The 15,775-nt window shown below is 41.8% G+C and overlaps 1 protein-coding gene across 9 annotated transcripts in view; it reads right to left on the reverse strand.

Annotated features, from left to right (window-relative positions):
* Positions 1-15,775, reverse strand: part of KIF21A (kinesin family member 21A) — an 820,176-nt gene that overhangs the window by 398,783 nt on the left and 405,618 nt on the right. For all 9 annotated transcript variants that reach the window (XM_078679965.1, XM_078679910.1, XM_078679946.1 and 6 more), the window contains 3 exons: positions 11,392-11,591; positions 11,134-11,241; positions 7,847-7,915 (listed from right to left, as the gene is read on the reverse strand). In XM_078679965.1, coding sequence (XP_078536091.1) covers positions 7,847-7,915; positions 11,134-11,241; positions 11,392-11,591 — 377 coding nt within the window. The remainder of the gene's footprint in view (positions 1-7,846; positions 7,916-11,133; positions 11,242-11,391; positions 11,592-15,775) is intronic.

A 15,775-nucleotide genomic window follows, 5' to 3' on the forward strand; every position in this document is an offset into this window, starting at 1 on the left:
GAGGAAAGGAGAAAATACCCAGTCTTGTGAGGGTTTATTTGACTTTCATTTAAGAAATCTAGGATTCATTATTTGGAAGGCAGGGGGTAACGCATTTGTCTACACACTAAGCACAGCTGTACATCATCAACATATTGGGGGAATTATTTCAGCTGACAAAAGGGACAAACTGTCCAGATGGGAGTCGAGCTCTTCAGAACTAGAGGAAGAGGGGAGGGTCCAGTTCTAAAATGAGGAACATCTCTCAGAGTCTATGGAACTAATTAAAAATATTTGCTCTGTGTTTATGGAGGGTTTAAGAGGAGCCAATCTAGTTGAAAGCAAAGCTCTGATTGGTTAAGCATAAAACCAAGTCTCTTAAATATATGCTTTTACTTCAGAGTATGGAACTTCTTAAAAATTGCATGCCGATGATTTATTTATCGAAAAAATTATCAAATCTAGTGAAAACTTTCTTAGCTGCAAAACCAGCAAATTCAAAGCTTGTCTGGCAGGAAGTGCAGATGTTTCTCAGCCAGAGTGGATGGTGATGCTGGCACAAAGGGAATCCGATGTACGCTAATTCCTTGAAATATTAAAAACCACATCTGACAAGCTAGCTGGTAGCTTTTGGGATGACTTTCAAAGCTAGTAAAAACGAAACATGTATCTCACCATTGAATGTTAGACGCTGGAGGCAGAAAAACAATCCTATTACAATGTTGTGTAACTGTTTGTGCCATGATCCACTGTTGGGGGTGAACGTATGCAAGAGATAGCAGGCATCTAACTGCATAAGACAGAAGAAAACAAGTTACTTACCTGTAACTGTAGTTCTCCAGTATTGGAAGCTTTCATAGATTCACATACCAGAATCATTTCCCCGTCGTCGAGACGGGAGTCTCCGGTACGTAAAAAGCAATGCTTAGCAGTCTAGTCAACTGAAAAGAGGCCTAGGCCCATTTCCCTTTTGCAACCCATAACCTTTGTTATGTAAAAAAGGACCAAACTTTTCCCTTAGCCAATCAGAGCTCCTCACCCTTTAGAACCCTCCTGAGAGAACCTTTTGCTCCTCAGATTTTCGGGAACTTGTGGTATAACACCCTTTGTGCCTAATCCGAGGTGAGTCTCTCAGGGGAGGAGGGTGGGCGTATGTGAATCTATGAAAGCTTCCAATACTGGAGAACTACAGTTACAGGTAAGTAGCTTCTTTTCTTACTCCAGTATTGGAGATTTCATAGATTCACATACCTGAATCAGAATAGCAAGCAGTAAAACATAGCACATTTTGTTTTGTCACCTACGTCTCTCAAATAGGTAACACATGTCCTTCCCTCATATCAATAGCTGTACATAAATATCCATAAACAGGTTGTTCATAAATTATATACCAGACAGCATACAACAATAAAATGTGCACGAGTGTCTCGGCAGTAATATCTGGTAAAGGTATGCGCACTCCTCCAGGTAGCCGCCCTGCAGATGTCCTGAATAGAGACGCCTGAAAACAGAGCAGTAGAGGTTGACACCGCTCTTGTTGAGTGTGCACAAACACGTGCACCAACGGCTTCCCTGCCCCCGATGACAGAATTGAATGGCATTTGAAATTGACAACGGGAACCCTTTCCTGGGTGCACTAAAAGCCACAAACAATTGTGTAAATTTTCTGAAAGATCTTGTCCTTTGCAAATAAAATTTCAGACAGCGCTGAACATCCAGAGCGTGGAGAGTCCTCTCCGCAGGCGTATATGGTTGAGGAAAGAATCTTTTAAGGATCAGTGGCTCATTCAAGTGAAAATCCGTTGGTACTTTCGGAATAAATTTCGGATTTGTTCTGAGCACCAACCTGTCCTCTCTGAATTGTAGAAAATGTTATTGCGTTGTAAGTGCCTGTAGCTCGCCCACTCTTCCACTCTCCTGGCTGATGTTAGAGCTATTAATAGAGCCACCTTCCAGGATAGGAATTTCAGATCAGTTTTGTGAATTGGCTCAAATGGTGGTTTCATCAATTGTGATAAAACAATGTTTAGATGCCATAATGGAGGTGGAGGCCTGATAGGTGGATAAACTCTAAACAACCCCTTCATGAATTGTTTTACAATCCTTTCCGACCACAGAGACGGACCCGATGAGCGTCTCCTGTATCTAGAGATCGCCGCTAGATGCACTTTAATAGAGGCATGGGCCAATCCTGACTTTGCCAATTGTAGTAAATATGGGATGATCTGATGTGCCTCTGCCCACAGAGGATGTAAGTTGTTCTCCTGACACCACAAGCAGAATCTTTTCCATTTCATCTTATATGTATTAGTAGTGCTTTCAGCCCTTGCTTTTGCCAGGATCTCTCTGCATTCTGCCGGAATGTTTAAGCGATTAAACTCTCTGTATTCAGGAGCCCGGCCGTTAATTGCAGTGAAATCGGGTCCAGATGCCGTACCTGTCCCTGAGCCATAGTCAACAGTGCTGGTATTGGCTGCAGACGTATTGGTTCTGTTTCTGATAAAAGGAGCAGTTCTGTGAAACTGTGCCGCCTGGGCCACCAAGGGGCATTCAGTATTATCCTGCATGGTTCCTTCTTCATCTTTGTGAGCATTAGCGGCAGAAGGGGAATCGGCGGAAAAGCGTAGGCAAAGATGCCTGACCATGCCATCGAAAACGCATTTCCCCACGATCCCCGTTGGTGATGCCAGCTTGCAAAGAATTGGCATTTCTTGTTCTGGGCTGTGGCAAACAGATCCACTGTCGGCATTCCCCATTTTCCAAAGATTTTCATTAGTATGTCCTGATTGAGTTCCCACTCGTGACAGGTGTCTTTTGCCTGCTGAGAGTGTCCGCTGTCGTGTTTTGATTCCCTGGAAGATGTACGGCTTTTAGAGTTGTCCGCACTAACACTGATCTTCCTTCTACTCTTAGCAGGAAGGCTAAAAATGCCAAACCTATTGTCCTCAATTCCAATAGGTTTATGTGAAGGTGTTTTTCTCGTTGTTTCCATCGGCCGCTGACCTGTAAATCCTGGAGGACCGCCCCCCATCTTTCCAGAGAGGCATACGTGGTAACCACTAATGGAGCTGGTTCGGTAAGGAAGGAAAGACCCACAGAGATGTTGCTTCTGTGAGTCCACCACGTTACCGCCTGCAACATTGGTTGCGTGACATTGATTTTGTCCTCGAAGGATCCCTTTGCTTGGCACCACTGTAGATCCAACGCCTCTTGTAATGGACGCATTCTTAACCGACAAAGGGGAATGAGTGGTATGCATGAAGACATTGTCCCCAGAAGCGATTCGTACTTTCGGACTGAAAGACACTTTCTTCTCCTGAACTTGGCCAGAGACACGAGTCCCAATTGTCTTTCTATGGATGGGAATGCCTTGTTTTGTGACGTGTCTAGGATTGCACCTAACAATTGAAGAGACGATTTTTCAACATTCAGAGTCAGACCCAGATCTGCAAAACAACTCCATGCATGCCGAAGTTGAAGCTTGGGCTGCCGTCTCTGATGGTGCCTTTATCAACCAGTAGTCTAGGTATGAGAATATTTGGTGTTTTTGTCTTCGGAGATAAGCTGCCACCGGCGCTAGACATTTTGTAAAAATTCTCGGAGCAGACTTGAGGCCGAACGACAGCACTCTGAACTGGTAATGGTCTTTAGCCACTGTAAATCGAAGGTACTTCCTGTGGGTAGGATGTATGGGGATATGAAAATATGCATCGTGTAAATCCTGTAAATCTAGGGTGAATATCTTGGAGGGTCACCATTCTGAATGACTGTTTTTTGAGATAGGCATTTAGAGACCTTAGATCCAGGATCGGACGTCACTTGAGAGCATTCTTCCGGGTCAAGAAGAAACGGGAATAAAATCCTTTTACTCTTAGGGAGTTCGGTACCGGTTCTATTGCCCCCTTTAGAGCATTGCCCGAATCTCCCGACACATCTGAGATCGATGTTTGACTTCTTGATACGTAGGTGGTGTGGGAGGAGGGAAGTGTAGAAATTCTAGAGTATGTCCGAATCTTATTATGTGGAAGACCCATTTGTCCGATGTTATTCTCTGCCACTGATGTAAATATTAAGTTACTCTTCCACCTAGGGGAACATTTGGAGGGGCAGGAGCATAAGAATCCGAAATTCAAAGGTTGTCATTGTCTTTTATTGTTGTCTTTACCTGGACGACCTCCTCGTCCTCTGGGAGCGGATTAAGAGTAGCTTCCATACTGTCTCTGTCCGTATTGCTGCCGGTAGTGCTGTGATGAGGAAGAATAGGAGGTGTATTTCCCTTGTTGGTATCCACCTCTATAAGATGGTTGCCCTCTTCCTCGGGCGCCTCGAAAGGGCACCTTCCGATACTGCAACATACCCAAGGTCTTCGCCGTATCCGTATCCATATCCTTTTCAATACTTTGAAGGGTTTCATCTACCAGACGTCCAAACAAATCCTCCCCATCAAATGGCAGATCCAGAATCTTATTTTGGACCTCCAGTCTAAAGGCTGTGGCCCTCAGCTAACTTTGGCGCCGTAAAACCGCTGCTCCTCCTAGGGAGCGAAAGGGTGTGGTAGCGATGTCCATGGCACAGTCGATGACTTTAGCTGAAGTCCTCTCACCTTCCTGCAGAACCTTCCTCGCCTCCTGTTTACTGTCTTCCAGAAGGAGGTCGACATATGGTGCTATATCACGCCACATCTGCCTGTCATATCTGCCCAGAATGGCAAGGGCATTAGCTGCTCTGACTAGGAGAGCTGACATCGAGGAGAATCTTTTACCTGCATTGTCCAAACGCCGTCCCTCCCTGTCCGGAGGTGCAGAAATAGGCGCTGACGGATTCTTCGATTTTTGTTGCGCTGCCTGCGAAATTATAGAGTCCGGTTTAGGATGGCCCAGCAAACACGCTGGTGCGTCCAAGGGCGCCTTATACTTTTTGTCCAACCTAGCGAGCACAGGTGTAACCGTCGCTGGGGTTGCCATCACCTGCAAACCTTCCTTCCATACATGGTCGATGATTGGTATGGACCTGATTGATTTCTGATAGGCTCCTTAAAGTCATAAGGGAAGCATTCTACCCGAGTTGTCTTCATAGGCAGCTGACATCTTTTGGCAGCTCTCTCCATCAAGTTGTGGAATCCACCAATTTCCACTGGTGGAGAATCCACCAGCCCTTTTGTGGGTGATGCTGGAGATGGCATTAGATAGTCATCCCATTCTTTGTGGGGCTCCGTTAGCTCCCCTTCTTCATGGTCCTCATCATCCGTGGTAACCGGATCCTGGTGCTGTTGGACCTGAAGTGTTTGTGGAGTAGTGTCCAGTAGCGATTCTAGCTGGAATAGAACGCGGACCCGAAAGAGGAACTTCCTGAGGGACTACTGACGGAGGAAACCTCTTATTATAATCTGCCAACATGAACTGCAAGTCCATCATCATTGAGGATGGCATAGTGACTATCTCCTCCTGAGGTCCTTGTTGGTAACGATCTTGTGAGAGGATGTGATATTCTTCATAACCCTCTTCATCCTCATCCTCCGGACATTTCACGTGGAGTTGTGATGGGCTACTGGAATACCCAAAGGGCCCCTCATCCTCCTCTTCATCGGACTCTTCTTCTTCCAAAAGGTGCGATGGAACCAGAGGAGTAAGCTTGCTCGGGGAAGTCACTGCTGGTGTGATATTATTCCTCTGTTTTAATGGAGTTTCTCTCGTCGACGAGCCCGTCGGCGAGATCGCCGTTGACACTACCGTCGACGATGTCGTTGTCGTCGACACTGCATCAGAACCATTCATCGCCGACGACATAGTAATCGTCGTCGACGTTCCAGTCGACGATCCAGTCGTCATCACCGTCGACGACGATCCCGTCGTCGACATGGTCGTCATCACCGCCGTCATCGACGCTCCTGCCGACGCCGTCGACACTATAACAATTAATGGCAGTTTCTGTACCTCTGTGGTCGTCGCCGTAGACGATGGCTTCTTCGTCGACACTCTCGTCGACGATCCCGTCGACTATGTCGATTTTTTGCTCTTCTCCTCAAGAATACTAGAGGATGGCTTCCAGAAGTGTGTCCTTTGCTCTCCTTTTTTTTTTGGCTGAGGAGATTTTGAAGGACTACGCCCTGAAGACCCATGAGTGGTCTATTTTAGGGCCTTCTCAGGACGTTCCCTTAAGGAGTGAGCCTGTGGAGATCTTGTTCTTTTTTGGGATCTCCTAGATGTAGAGGAGGACTCCTGGTCACTATCACTAGAGAGCACCTCTTTTCTGACCTTGATCTTCTGAAGCCATATCAAAAGGCGTCCCTCACGATCTCTAAGGGTCTTGCTAGAGAAAGTGCAACATACCTTGCAGTCCTTGGCTTGGTGGTCCGGATAAAGACAAAAAATGCAGTCTTCATGTGGGTCATCAGTGTAGAGTCTCTTTTTAGAGCAGGTGGCACAGGCTCTAAAAAGACCCTTCTTCTCTTTCCCAGACATTCTACAAAATGTAGATGAGAACAGGTCACAAGAATCTCAAATCCACTAGAAAATAGAATGAAATCAAGTTCCTACAAAGTTGGAAGTCCAGAGTTTGAGCAGAACTCAAAGGAGACTCCCTAGCACAACGTGCCAGCAGAAAATCTGAGGGCCAAAAGGTTCTCTCAGGAGGGTTCTAGAGGGTGTGGAGCTCTGATTGGCTAAGGGAAAAGTTTGGTCCTTTTTTACATAACAAAGGTTATGGGTTGCAAAAGGGAAATGGGCCTAGGCCTCTTTTCAGTTGGCTATACTGCTAAGCATTGCTTTTTTTGTACCGGAGACTCCCGTCTCGACGACGGGGAAATGATTCAGGTATGTGAATCTATGAAAGCTCCAATACTGGAGTAAATAATGACTTATCACATCACCATGAACGATCCTAAGTGTTAGCAAGCAAAACTATGTATGAATGGCATATCAAAGTTCAAATGTGGATATTAAAATAAACCAGTTTTAATGAACAACACACTTATGGTACACTTTTCACTAACTGAAAGTGGACATTTCTTAACTGATTACTCAGAAGCACCTGGGTCTTTGGTAGTGCTTAAAGTTATCCTCTACCACAGTGCTGCAGCATCAGCTCACTGAGCTCATGTCTTGGTATCCAATTCAATTTTTTATTTAAGCTGCCAATGTTGGTGTACAAAAGGTCAAAACGAAAGACAAGAAATGTTGGTGCATAGGGTGGTGCTCGCCTGTGCTGGTTGAATGAGGAGGTTATTTATAAACTTGTGAAGAATTTAACAGCACATGGGTAGCAAGGAGAACAGTGTTCATGAAGGGAGTATACCTACATATTAAGGAAGAGCATAAAGAGAGGGAAAGGTTTTACACAGAAATTCCTCTCGTGCCCAAGGACATAAGAAGCTATGTCTTAGCAGGAGTTGTGGAAGACGGAGTTCCTACCAGAGCAGTTAAGACTCCCTTTGCCTCTCTCAGATCTGGAATGAGATAAGGGAGGCAGAAATACGTACAGTGTACCAGAAGGTTAATCAATGCAATAAATCTGGGCCAGAGCCCAGTTCCCCAGATGTGCTACAAGACACTACAGATACCACCAATCAATTTGAAGTATTCAAGTAAAAAACAAAGTTTTGCTTTTATACATATTCCATAATAAAGTATGCATAACAATTCATCAACACTACTGTAGTTGCAGAGCCGCTGCAAAAAGTTAGGCTTCAAAGCTTATCACACTAAAAACAAAAAGTACATCTGTGCAGTGACACAATCTTATTCCTTTTTCAGTTAGATTTACTCTCATCTTTTCATGTGCTGACTTCACTCAATTGCTAAGAGATTTGAAACCATTTTGAAGCAGTATTTGAAAAATATTTTTTTTTCTAAATTATACACATTCCTACCTCTTCTGTTTTCCGACGCAGTACAGCCTCTTGTTGTCTTTTCTGAGCTTCCAATAGTCTCATTTGATTCTAGTAACAACAAAAGCAAGTCTTATTAAACAAACTATGTTTGCAATTCATTCCACTAACACACATTTAGTTACATGTACATGTTACAATTGCTTACTAACATTTCTGTACCTCAAGTAAATGTAAAACTCTATCAATCAAATTGCAGATGACAGCTGCTGACATTATTATTTATAAGCTATAAGGAAATGAACGGTCATACAGGCAATATTTAATTTGTGTTTTGAGACTGCAAAAACATGTACCTTTCTTGGATGAATGAAAGTGGCAATATATCATATGTTAAAATGGTCATGTTATGCTCCATTTACAGCAGCATCTTTCATCCTACTTCGTATATTGTGGGATATGTTATTATTTTAGTGCATAAGGACATGCACAGCCATTAACCCCTTGGGTGCTCATGACGAGCTCAGCTCGTCATGAGCTACGGCGCTCCGGTGCTCATGACGAGCTGAGCTCGTCATGACCTCGCCCGTTCCGTGGAACGCTCGCACGCTGGGCTGTTTCCCCTGCTGTGCTGAACGTTCCATGGGAACGGGTGTGACCATGACGAGATCAGCTCGTCATGAGCACCGGAGAGCCGTAACTCATGACAAGCTGACCTCGTCAAGAGCACCGGGGCACTTTACGCCCCCCCCCCCCCAGCACAGCGGGGGAATGTGCCCCGCAGCCAAGGGGTTAAAGAGCCCAGAATATGGAATTGAGTCAGCAGAAAGGACACACCGTATATACGAAGATCAGGAATGAGGTGATCTACTCAAATTGACATATGCCAGAGATCTAATGGGCTGCCACGAGGACCCCCCCAACCCTGAGGTGTGATAACTGGTTGATAGCAATACCTTAAGACCCTATCCAAATCACAAGGCTTGAGTACTCTTGCAAGACAGTTGTGGTATTTCACCTATAGTCACAAACATATTTTACAGAAAAATATCAAGAGAAAGGTCATTCTAAGCTTTCCCTATGACAGATAGCGAACAACTCATTTTATTTCATGCCAACCAAAGAACCTGCACTTACAACCTGTTATAAAACACAGTACCTATACCTATTTTGCAAGAAATAGCATGTCCTTGAATGTGTTTTGAGGTTACAGGTTATGTTATGATGTTATGTTATGTTATAACAATTTATATAGCGCGCTACTACCCGTGGGTATGCTCCGATGTCTAATAGGTGCTAATTACTCTAATGATTGTTTATTTTTTACAATTTTCCCAGGGATACCTGCACACCTTAAAAAGAGGGGCACCTCAAATATACGCATCATGACTACACGTCACAAAACTGAAAATATGCTTCTGTATTGCATAAGAAGCGGGATAATAATATTTTGCAAACTAATTTAAAAAAAGATAAAGTGGTCGCCATACATTCTCTCTGTTTAGAAGCAGCCGTCAAGAAAAGTGCAATATCCACTTGGCCCCAGTAGATTTGCAATGATCCTTTAAGATGAAGTCTTTCTTTCGAAGCTGCACTAGATACAATGTTCACTCAACCTTCTAGCTGATGTAACTGCTATCAAATATATGTCTGCAATGTTAAACAAGAGAAGGCGTAGCTATATGTAAGTGGAAACAGAAGGAACGATCAACTAAGCCCATAAAAATGTAGGTCATATTTATTTATTTATTTTAAATTAAAGGGACAGAAACATACTTAATCAATGGCACTGCTTTTGGAGTTGAGTAATTATTATTGACAATCAGTACTTCCCAAGGTGATCAAATATCCAGTTTCCTTTATAGAATGTAAAGGCTTACTCTAAATTCATGAGATACTGTACCGTGTACCCTATCTTAAGCCTATGATGGGACAAAATCCAAAATAGCAGCTACTCAAGGTGAGATCCGGTCACTCTTTCTAAAAGTTCTCCAGTGACTCAACCTTAATCATAGTCCAGCAAAGGAATACGATGTTCTACAACTACCTCCTTCTAGGATATCACCAAACTATTTTGACCTAGTATGCCTCGGAAATCTGAGATGCTCAAAAGACAACATAAAGCTGAAGAATACTTCGATTGGGATGGAACCTGTCTGGAAATCAAATACTTCTAATCCAAAATGACACAATCAGACTCTCAGTGTTCCTAAATTTTGAATGGAGAAGGAGAAGGGTGTTACGCATTAAACTACATCAAATATGCTAGATAAACAACATGTTTTAAGAGCAAAATTTGAAATATTTGTTATTACTATACCTGTCAAACTGATTCAACTGGAGCGCCAAATCAAGAACATGTAGTCAGATGAACCACAGAGCACTTATGGGATGCTGAATGCATATGGCTGAGAGGATCTGATCCTGTAATTCTCTCCTCTGTAAATGTGCTGGGATAGCATTGAAACAATTGTGTTTAACTTCACAATCCACTGCATGAAAATAATGTGGCAGGGTTTATTTATTTACAGAGGCAGGATTTAACATCTGATCTCAAAAGACAATAGATATGACCAGGCAAGAAACCATGACCACATTAATGGCTGTGGGAAATCCCTTGTTCACTATGAAAGATTTTAATTATCTGGGGATTTCCTTTAGCAGTACACAGTCATGGTACTAGCAGTTTAGAAATTCTTGTTTAAAGCTCAAGAGAGCTGCTGGGGCTTTACTCAACCTGCCACAGGGCATTGTATCTCCAGGTCTGAATATTTATAATGCTCACTGAAACCTTTAGAATTAGGAAATGCAGGGATGCACTATTTTATCTCAAACTTTTAAATGCCAGTAAAGTTTATCACAGGGGTTGTGCATTTTTAAAAGCAGCGGTGAGATCCATCAGAACAATGGAGGGTTAGATTTTATCCTTGGAGGTATAGGAAACTAATTGATGAAATTGGCCATAGAGGGAGGTATAACTGAGAGGTGACATAGGTGGGGGAAGGGGAGTTGTGCCTTTTCCCCAATTTGTTTAAATTTTTTTAATGCATTATATATTTTTTAATGATGTTTTACCAATGTATTATCTTTTATGGCTATTATTGTGCCGAATAAAGCAAAATTGCATTGAACAATAGATATGACAGTAAGCAGATACAAACCTAAAGGTAAATACGCACCTAAAGAAAAGGTTGTGAAAAAGTATTCTGATATAAAACTAGACTTCTCTTTATAGACTTAGCATGACTCCCCCCTCAATTGACCAACAATGACAAAAAAATTATTGAATATAGTGTATCTTTGTCACTGTGTATTTTGGCAAAACCTACATCTCGCTTCCGTTGTTCTTTTTTAAGCTGAGAAATTTCTTGGTTTCTTCTAGAGTCCATCATTCTGGCCTTTTCTTGATCCTCTTTCATTTGTTTCATCAAACGAACCTATGAAATATAACAGTATAATTTTTAAACAATTCTGTACTTTAGTTTGCTTTACATTCAATTAAACACTGACAATTTTTTGTATGTTTAGGTCATCACTATATTGCAACCATTTTTACTTGTCATAGTTTTTGCAGTTTCTAGCTATACCTTTGTTTTCTTCATTTCTGTCACTTCTTGCTGCAGTTTCCGCATCTGTTTTTCATATTGGGACTGGTTTTTTAGCAGCCGAGCATGTTCTTTTTGAGCAGCATTTAACTTTTGGAGTTCTTTATTCATCATTTGAAGCTTCTTTTCATATTCTACCTTAATTTTTTTAGTTTTTTCTTCCGTGCAAGACTCCATTGAACCTTAAAAACACAAGTGTAGATTCATTATTTTAAGTTCCTTTTAAATAAAGAGTCCTATACACTGTTTCTGAGTGCAATCCAATTCCCTTTTGTAATTTCTTAGGCTCGCTTTTCATTCTTAAAATAGGTACGAACAGAATCAGTCTCAAAGGAAAATAAAGAAGGTCACTCAATCACAATATTTACTCTGGCTTCCCTTGAGTAAGCTATATGCTTGAGGGTGAAAGCAAACAGTAAGATCTAACAGCAACAGACAATGTATGTCACAAAAGTACAGTTTTTTTTAAATAATATGTTCAAATACACCATTGAACTTGAACATAAAAAGCTACAAAAATAAGAACTTTTTGTTCACAAGCTTTGGAAAGATTGGTAGTTTACGCCTACAATTAAGCCATTCATAACACATATCCATTGACAAACTGCTGACATAAGGTAACCAAATCAGAATTGTAGTTTGAAAACCTAATATGTTTAATGACACCAGATCAAACTGTTAGGTCTTTCAATCAAATGCATACCTGCTAATCCTAAATTAAAGCTTTAGTATGTTGATACACAGTTATAAATACTGTTACAATTAAACTAAAGCTGTAAGGAAGGAGGCAATTGTGCAACTCTAATTGTTTAAAGTGTTTAGACTCTCTAACAGTATTTTACAAGTCTGAAGAATGTTGCCAACGTGGTAATTACATTTATTTTCAGAAGAATGTATGAATCAATAGTTAAAGAGGTGAGAAAAATAAACTAATGATTTAACGGGTAGCAAATCAGTTCTTGAGCCTATCTAGAGGAAACAAGTATTAAATAATAAACCCTTTCTAAAAACAAATCAATTAATATTTGGCGCTGTTAAAAGATTATAGTATTGATAAAATTATCACTATTAAGCACTGAGCAAATAGAAGAAACAAATCTATCATGCAGTAACAGAATTGAGACCATGTTCTTAAAATGTGCTCCACAAATGATATTGAATAAACGCCTGATGATTCTGCATATTACAATAAGGCGGAACCAGAGCAGCGACAAGTTGACAGTGCTTTATCTGCATATTCATTTTCTTGATCAATGCTAGCCTAAAGCAACAAGTGCGCCTAACAATTTAATTGATTAAATACATGAGATATTGCTTATTAATTGGAAGGGTGCTTTCAGACTGATCACGGAAGGGTGGTAGGGTAGCATTAGTACACAGCACAATATTTTACAAAGGTCAAATTGTATAACCTGATAAATGAAGCACGTAAGGGAAATGCTTTCACAACAGACAAAGTGGCTCAGTAGTGCACTGAAATCCTGCTAGCTTTAGTAAATTTTTGGTAGAAAACATGAACTATTGAGGAATAAGGAGATTTTACTGGTCCATCCAATAGATTTCCAGTAATCTCTTATGAATTACAATAATAAATCTCCAAAAACTACATTTATGATCATATTTTACATTAATACATTTTCTTTTGTGATATCAACACTTTCATGATTTTACGGTTTACTAACTGTTAGCAAGCAGCATTTTATTATACACTTTAACACGACAGGTGAAAGTAATTAAGTTGCATATTTATGCTCTCCTAGATTGAATTCTCGATCACCCAGTGGTCTGGTTTTATTTGAATTAATAAAATAGTTCCATAGGGCAGATGCGCAGAGGCATGGTTTGCTACATGATATTGCATCATAAAACTGATCAATGATGCCTGGTGCATAACTGGACTGGAATGCAATGTTGGTAGATCTCACTGCTTTTAGAATACCAATAAAGTCAAAAAAATAAATGTAGTCTAACGGCAGGAAGATGGTGTACATCTTTTAGGACATTTTACATGTTTCTGTATACTTGCACTCTAGGAGTAAGCAACAACGTCATGCTGCTATGTTAGTCCTTTGTGGCCCCTTGAGCAATCAAGTGGCTTCAGACTGGATCGAGAATTGTTTTTTTTGTTTATTTTTTACCAGTAATCGCAGGTCACCAGCACAAGATTGCATCTTTCGATGTGAACATTGGAGGCACACATACACTGGAAATGATGCCACAGGTACACATAGGGTGCCTCCAGGCCAGTTCCACTCAACATTTTCCTAGTCCGCACTAAGGAGACAACAGATGAGCAAAACAGCAAAGGTATAAACACACAGCTCAGAATTTGCAATACATCCTCAAGAAAGGAGGTAGGCGGGCAAAAGACTTCTGTGAGAGCAGTCATATTGATAGAAAGAACTTTACCAAACGTAAGTAATGTGTGCTTCAAACAGCTTTCTGCAAATTACTTCTACGTACTCCTTTCACAGCAACTCTGCAGGAGGCGAGTGAGGAATCGGAATGGGTTCTACACCAGAAATATTTGTAGAAATACTTGCCTAGATGGGTAATGAAGTCTGGTCTGATCACACAGACAGCAGGGTTTTACTAGTAAGTAAGTAAGCTTTATTGTTTGGTTAATTAACACCGCAACAATGCTTCTAAAAGATAGTGATTAGAATATACAACCATACAATACATATAACCTTTAGATTGTTTCAATTAGCAAGATTAAAATCGTAATTCAATAAAATACATATGCTCAATCTTCTCTGTAAACCTGCATGTAAAATATGGATTATACTGAGAAGTGAGTAATCATACCTGGCTGTAATATTTAGAGGGCAAGTTCGTGGAGCTTTATGAGCTTTACCAGCTTACAGTTCAATTGAGGGTCTGACGGGTTGAGACGCTGTATAATAGCGGCCCTCTTGATTTAAAATCAGACCTCACAGTGACACATGCAGGATATAAATATGGCAAATGCAAATCAGGTAAATAAAATTCTCTTTTTTATGACCACAGAGTCTGCATGCTGTGGGGCCGTTGCGTTTCCAACTAGGTTGGTCTGTCATTGTTGGTAGCTGACCGAACCAGAGTGCTATTAGGTATTTCTTTAAAAGTGCTGAAAATGTAAGACTTAGGTAAGGTGCTTGTTTTAGAGACACATTGTTATTGAATAATCCATGCATGTGCTTGCTGGCTGAAGGTGTTTTTTGTCTTGTAGGAGGGATTAAAGTTTTGCTATTTTGTTAATAATTTGTCTAAAGGATTTGAAAGATAGGTTTTTGTTCCTTAATTCCCCCTTCTGATAGTTTGGAGTGCTTTGTGAAAATAATTGACTATATGCTGGCATTTTGTCTTTTTCTGCTTCAATCCATAGTGCTTTATCAATTGGTGAATGTTCAGAATTTAGCTTTATTTTGTACCAACTTTTTATGGTTTAATACATCCTCTAAACGGACTAATTAATTAGCCCAATTTCTAACTGCACCTGCGCTGGTGATGCATTTTTGGGTACTCGAAAGACCAGCTTATAAGTAGCGACATGTAGTTTATTTAAATCTATTGAGTCTTTTCCACGTAAAGTGACGTTGGCGTAAGATATTGTTGGCAGGAATCTTGCTGGTATCACGGATAGCAATGGTCTAAAGAATGGGCATTCCAGTTTTTTGGGCTGAAGTACTGAAGGCGAATGTTAGCGCACCGGCCCCTTTTGACATATAATTCTTCTGTTCCTGTTGGTTGAATCTGTTATCTAAGTAGACACTAAGGGGCCGATTAGGATGGCGGACGGACTTGCGTCCGTCCGCCACCCTTGAGGAGGAGGGAACGTCCGCAGGGGCTGCGGCGTTCCCTCCGTGCTGATTAGGATGTGACCGCCAGGGTGGCGGTCACATCCTCTATATTTAACATTGCGGCGGGTGCAGCTTCAAGCTGCACCCGCCGCAATGTTAAAAAAGCATGTTTTACATTTACATGCACAAAGCGGCCGGCACCGCACGGTGCCTGCTGCTTTGTGCACGCAAATGCAGGGGGGTACCAGAGGTACCCCCCATGTGCACCCCCCACCCCCCATTCACCCAGGGGGCCCGCAACGGGCCCCCAAAGTGAATGTCCGTATGCTTTTCCACGGCGGAAAAGCCGCCGTGGAAAAGCATATTTACACCAACATCATAATATGGCGGACGGTGTCTCATTGACACCGCCTGCCATGTTATAGCTTTTCCGCCGCGGTCGGAAGCCGACCGCGGCGGAAAAGCGGCGGACGGAATTCCAGACCCACCAGCCATCCTAATTTGGCGGTGGGTCTTTGGAGCCTCCGCAAAGGATTTTCCGCCTCCTCCGGGCCGGAGGTGGCTTCCGCCGGCCCGGAGGAGGC

Source organism: Lissotriton helveticus, chromosome 1_1, assembly GCF_964261635.1.
Source record: "Lissotriton helveticus chromosome 1_1, aLisHel1.1, whole genome shotgun sequence".
Taxonomy (NCBI): Eukaryota; Metazoa; Chordata; class Amphibia; order Caudata; family Salamandridae; genus Lissotriton; species Lissotriton helveticus.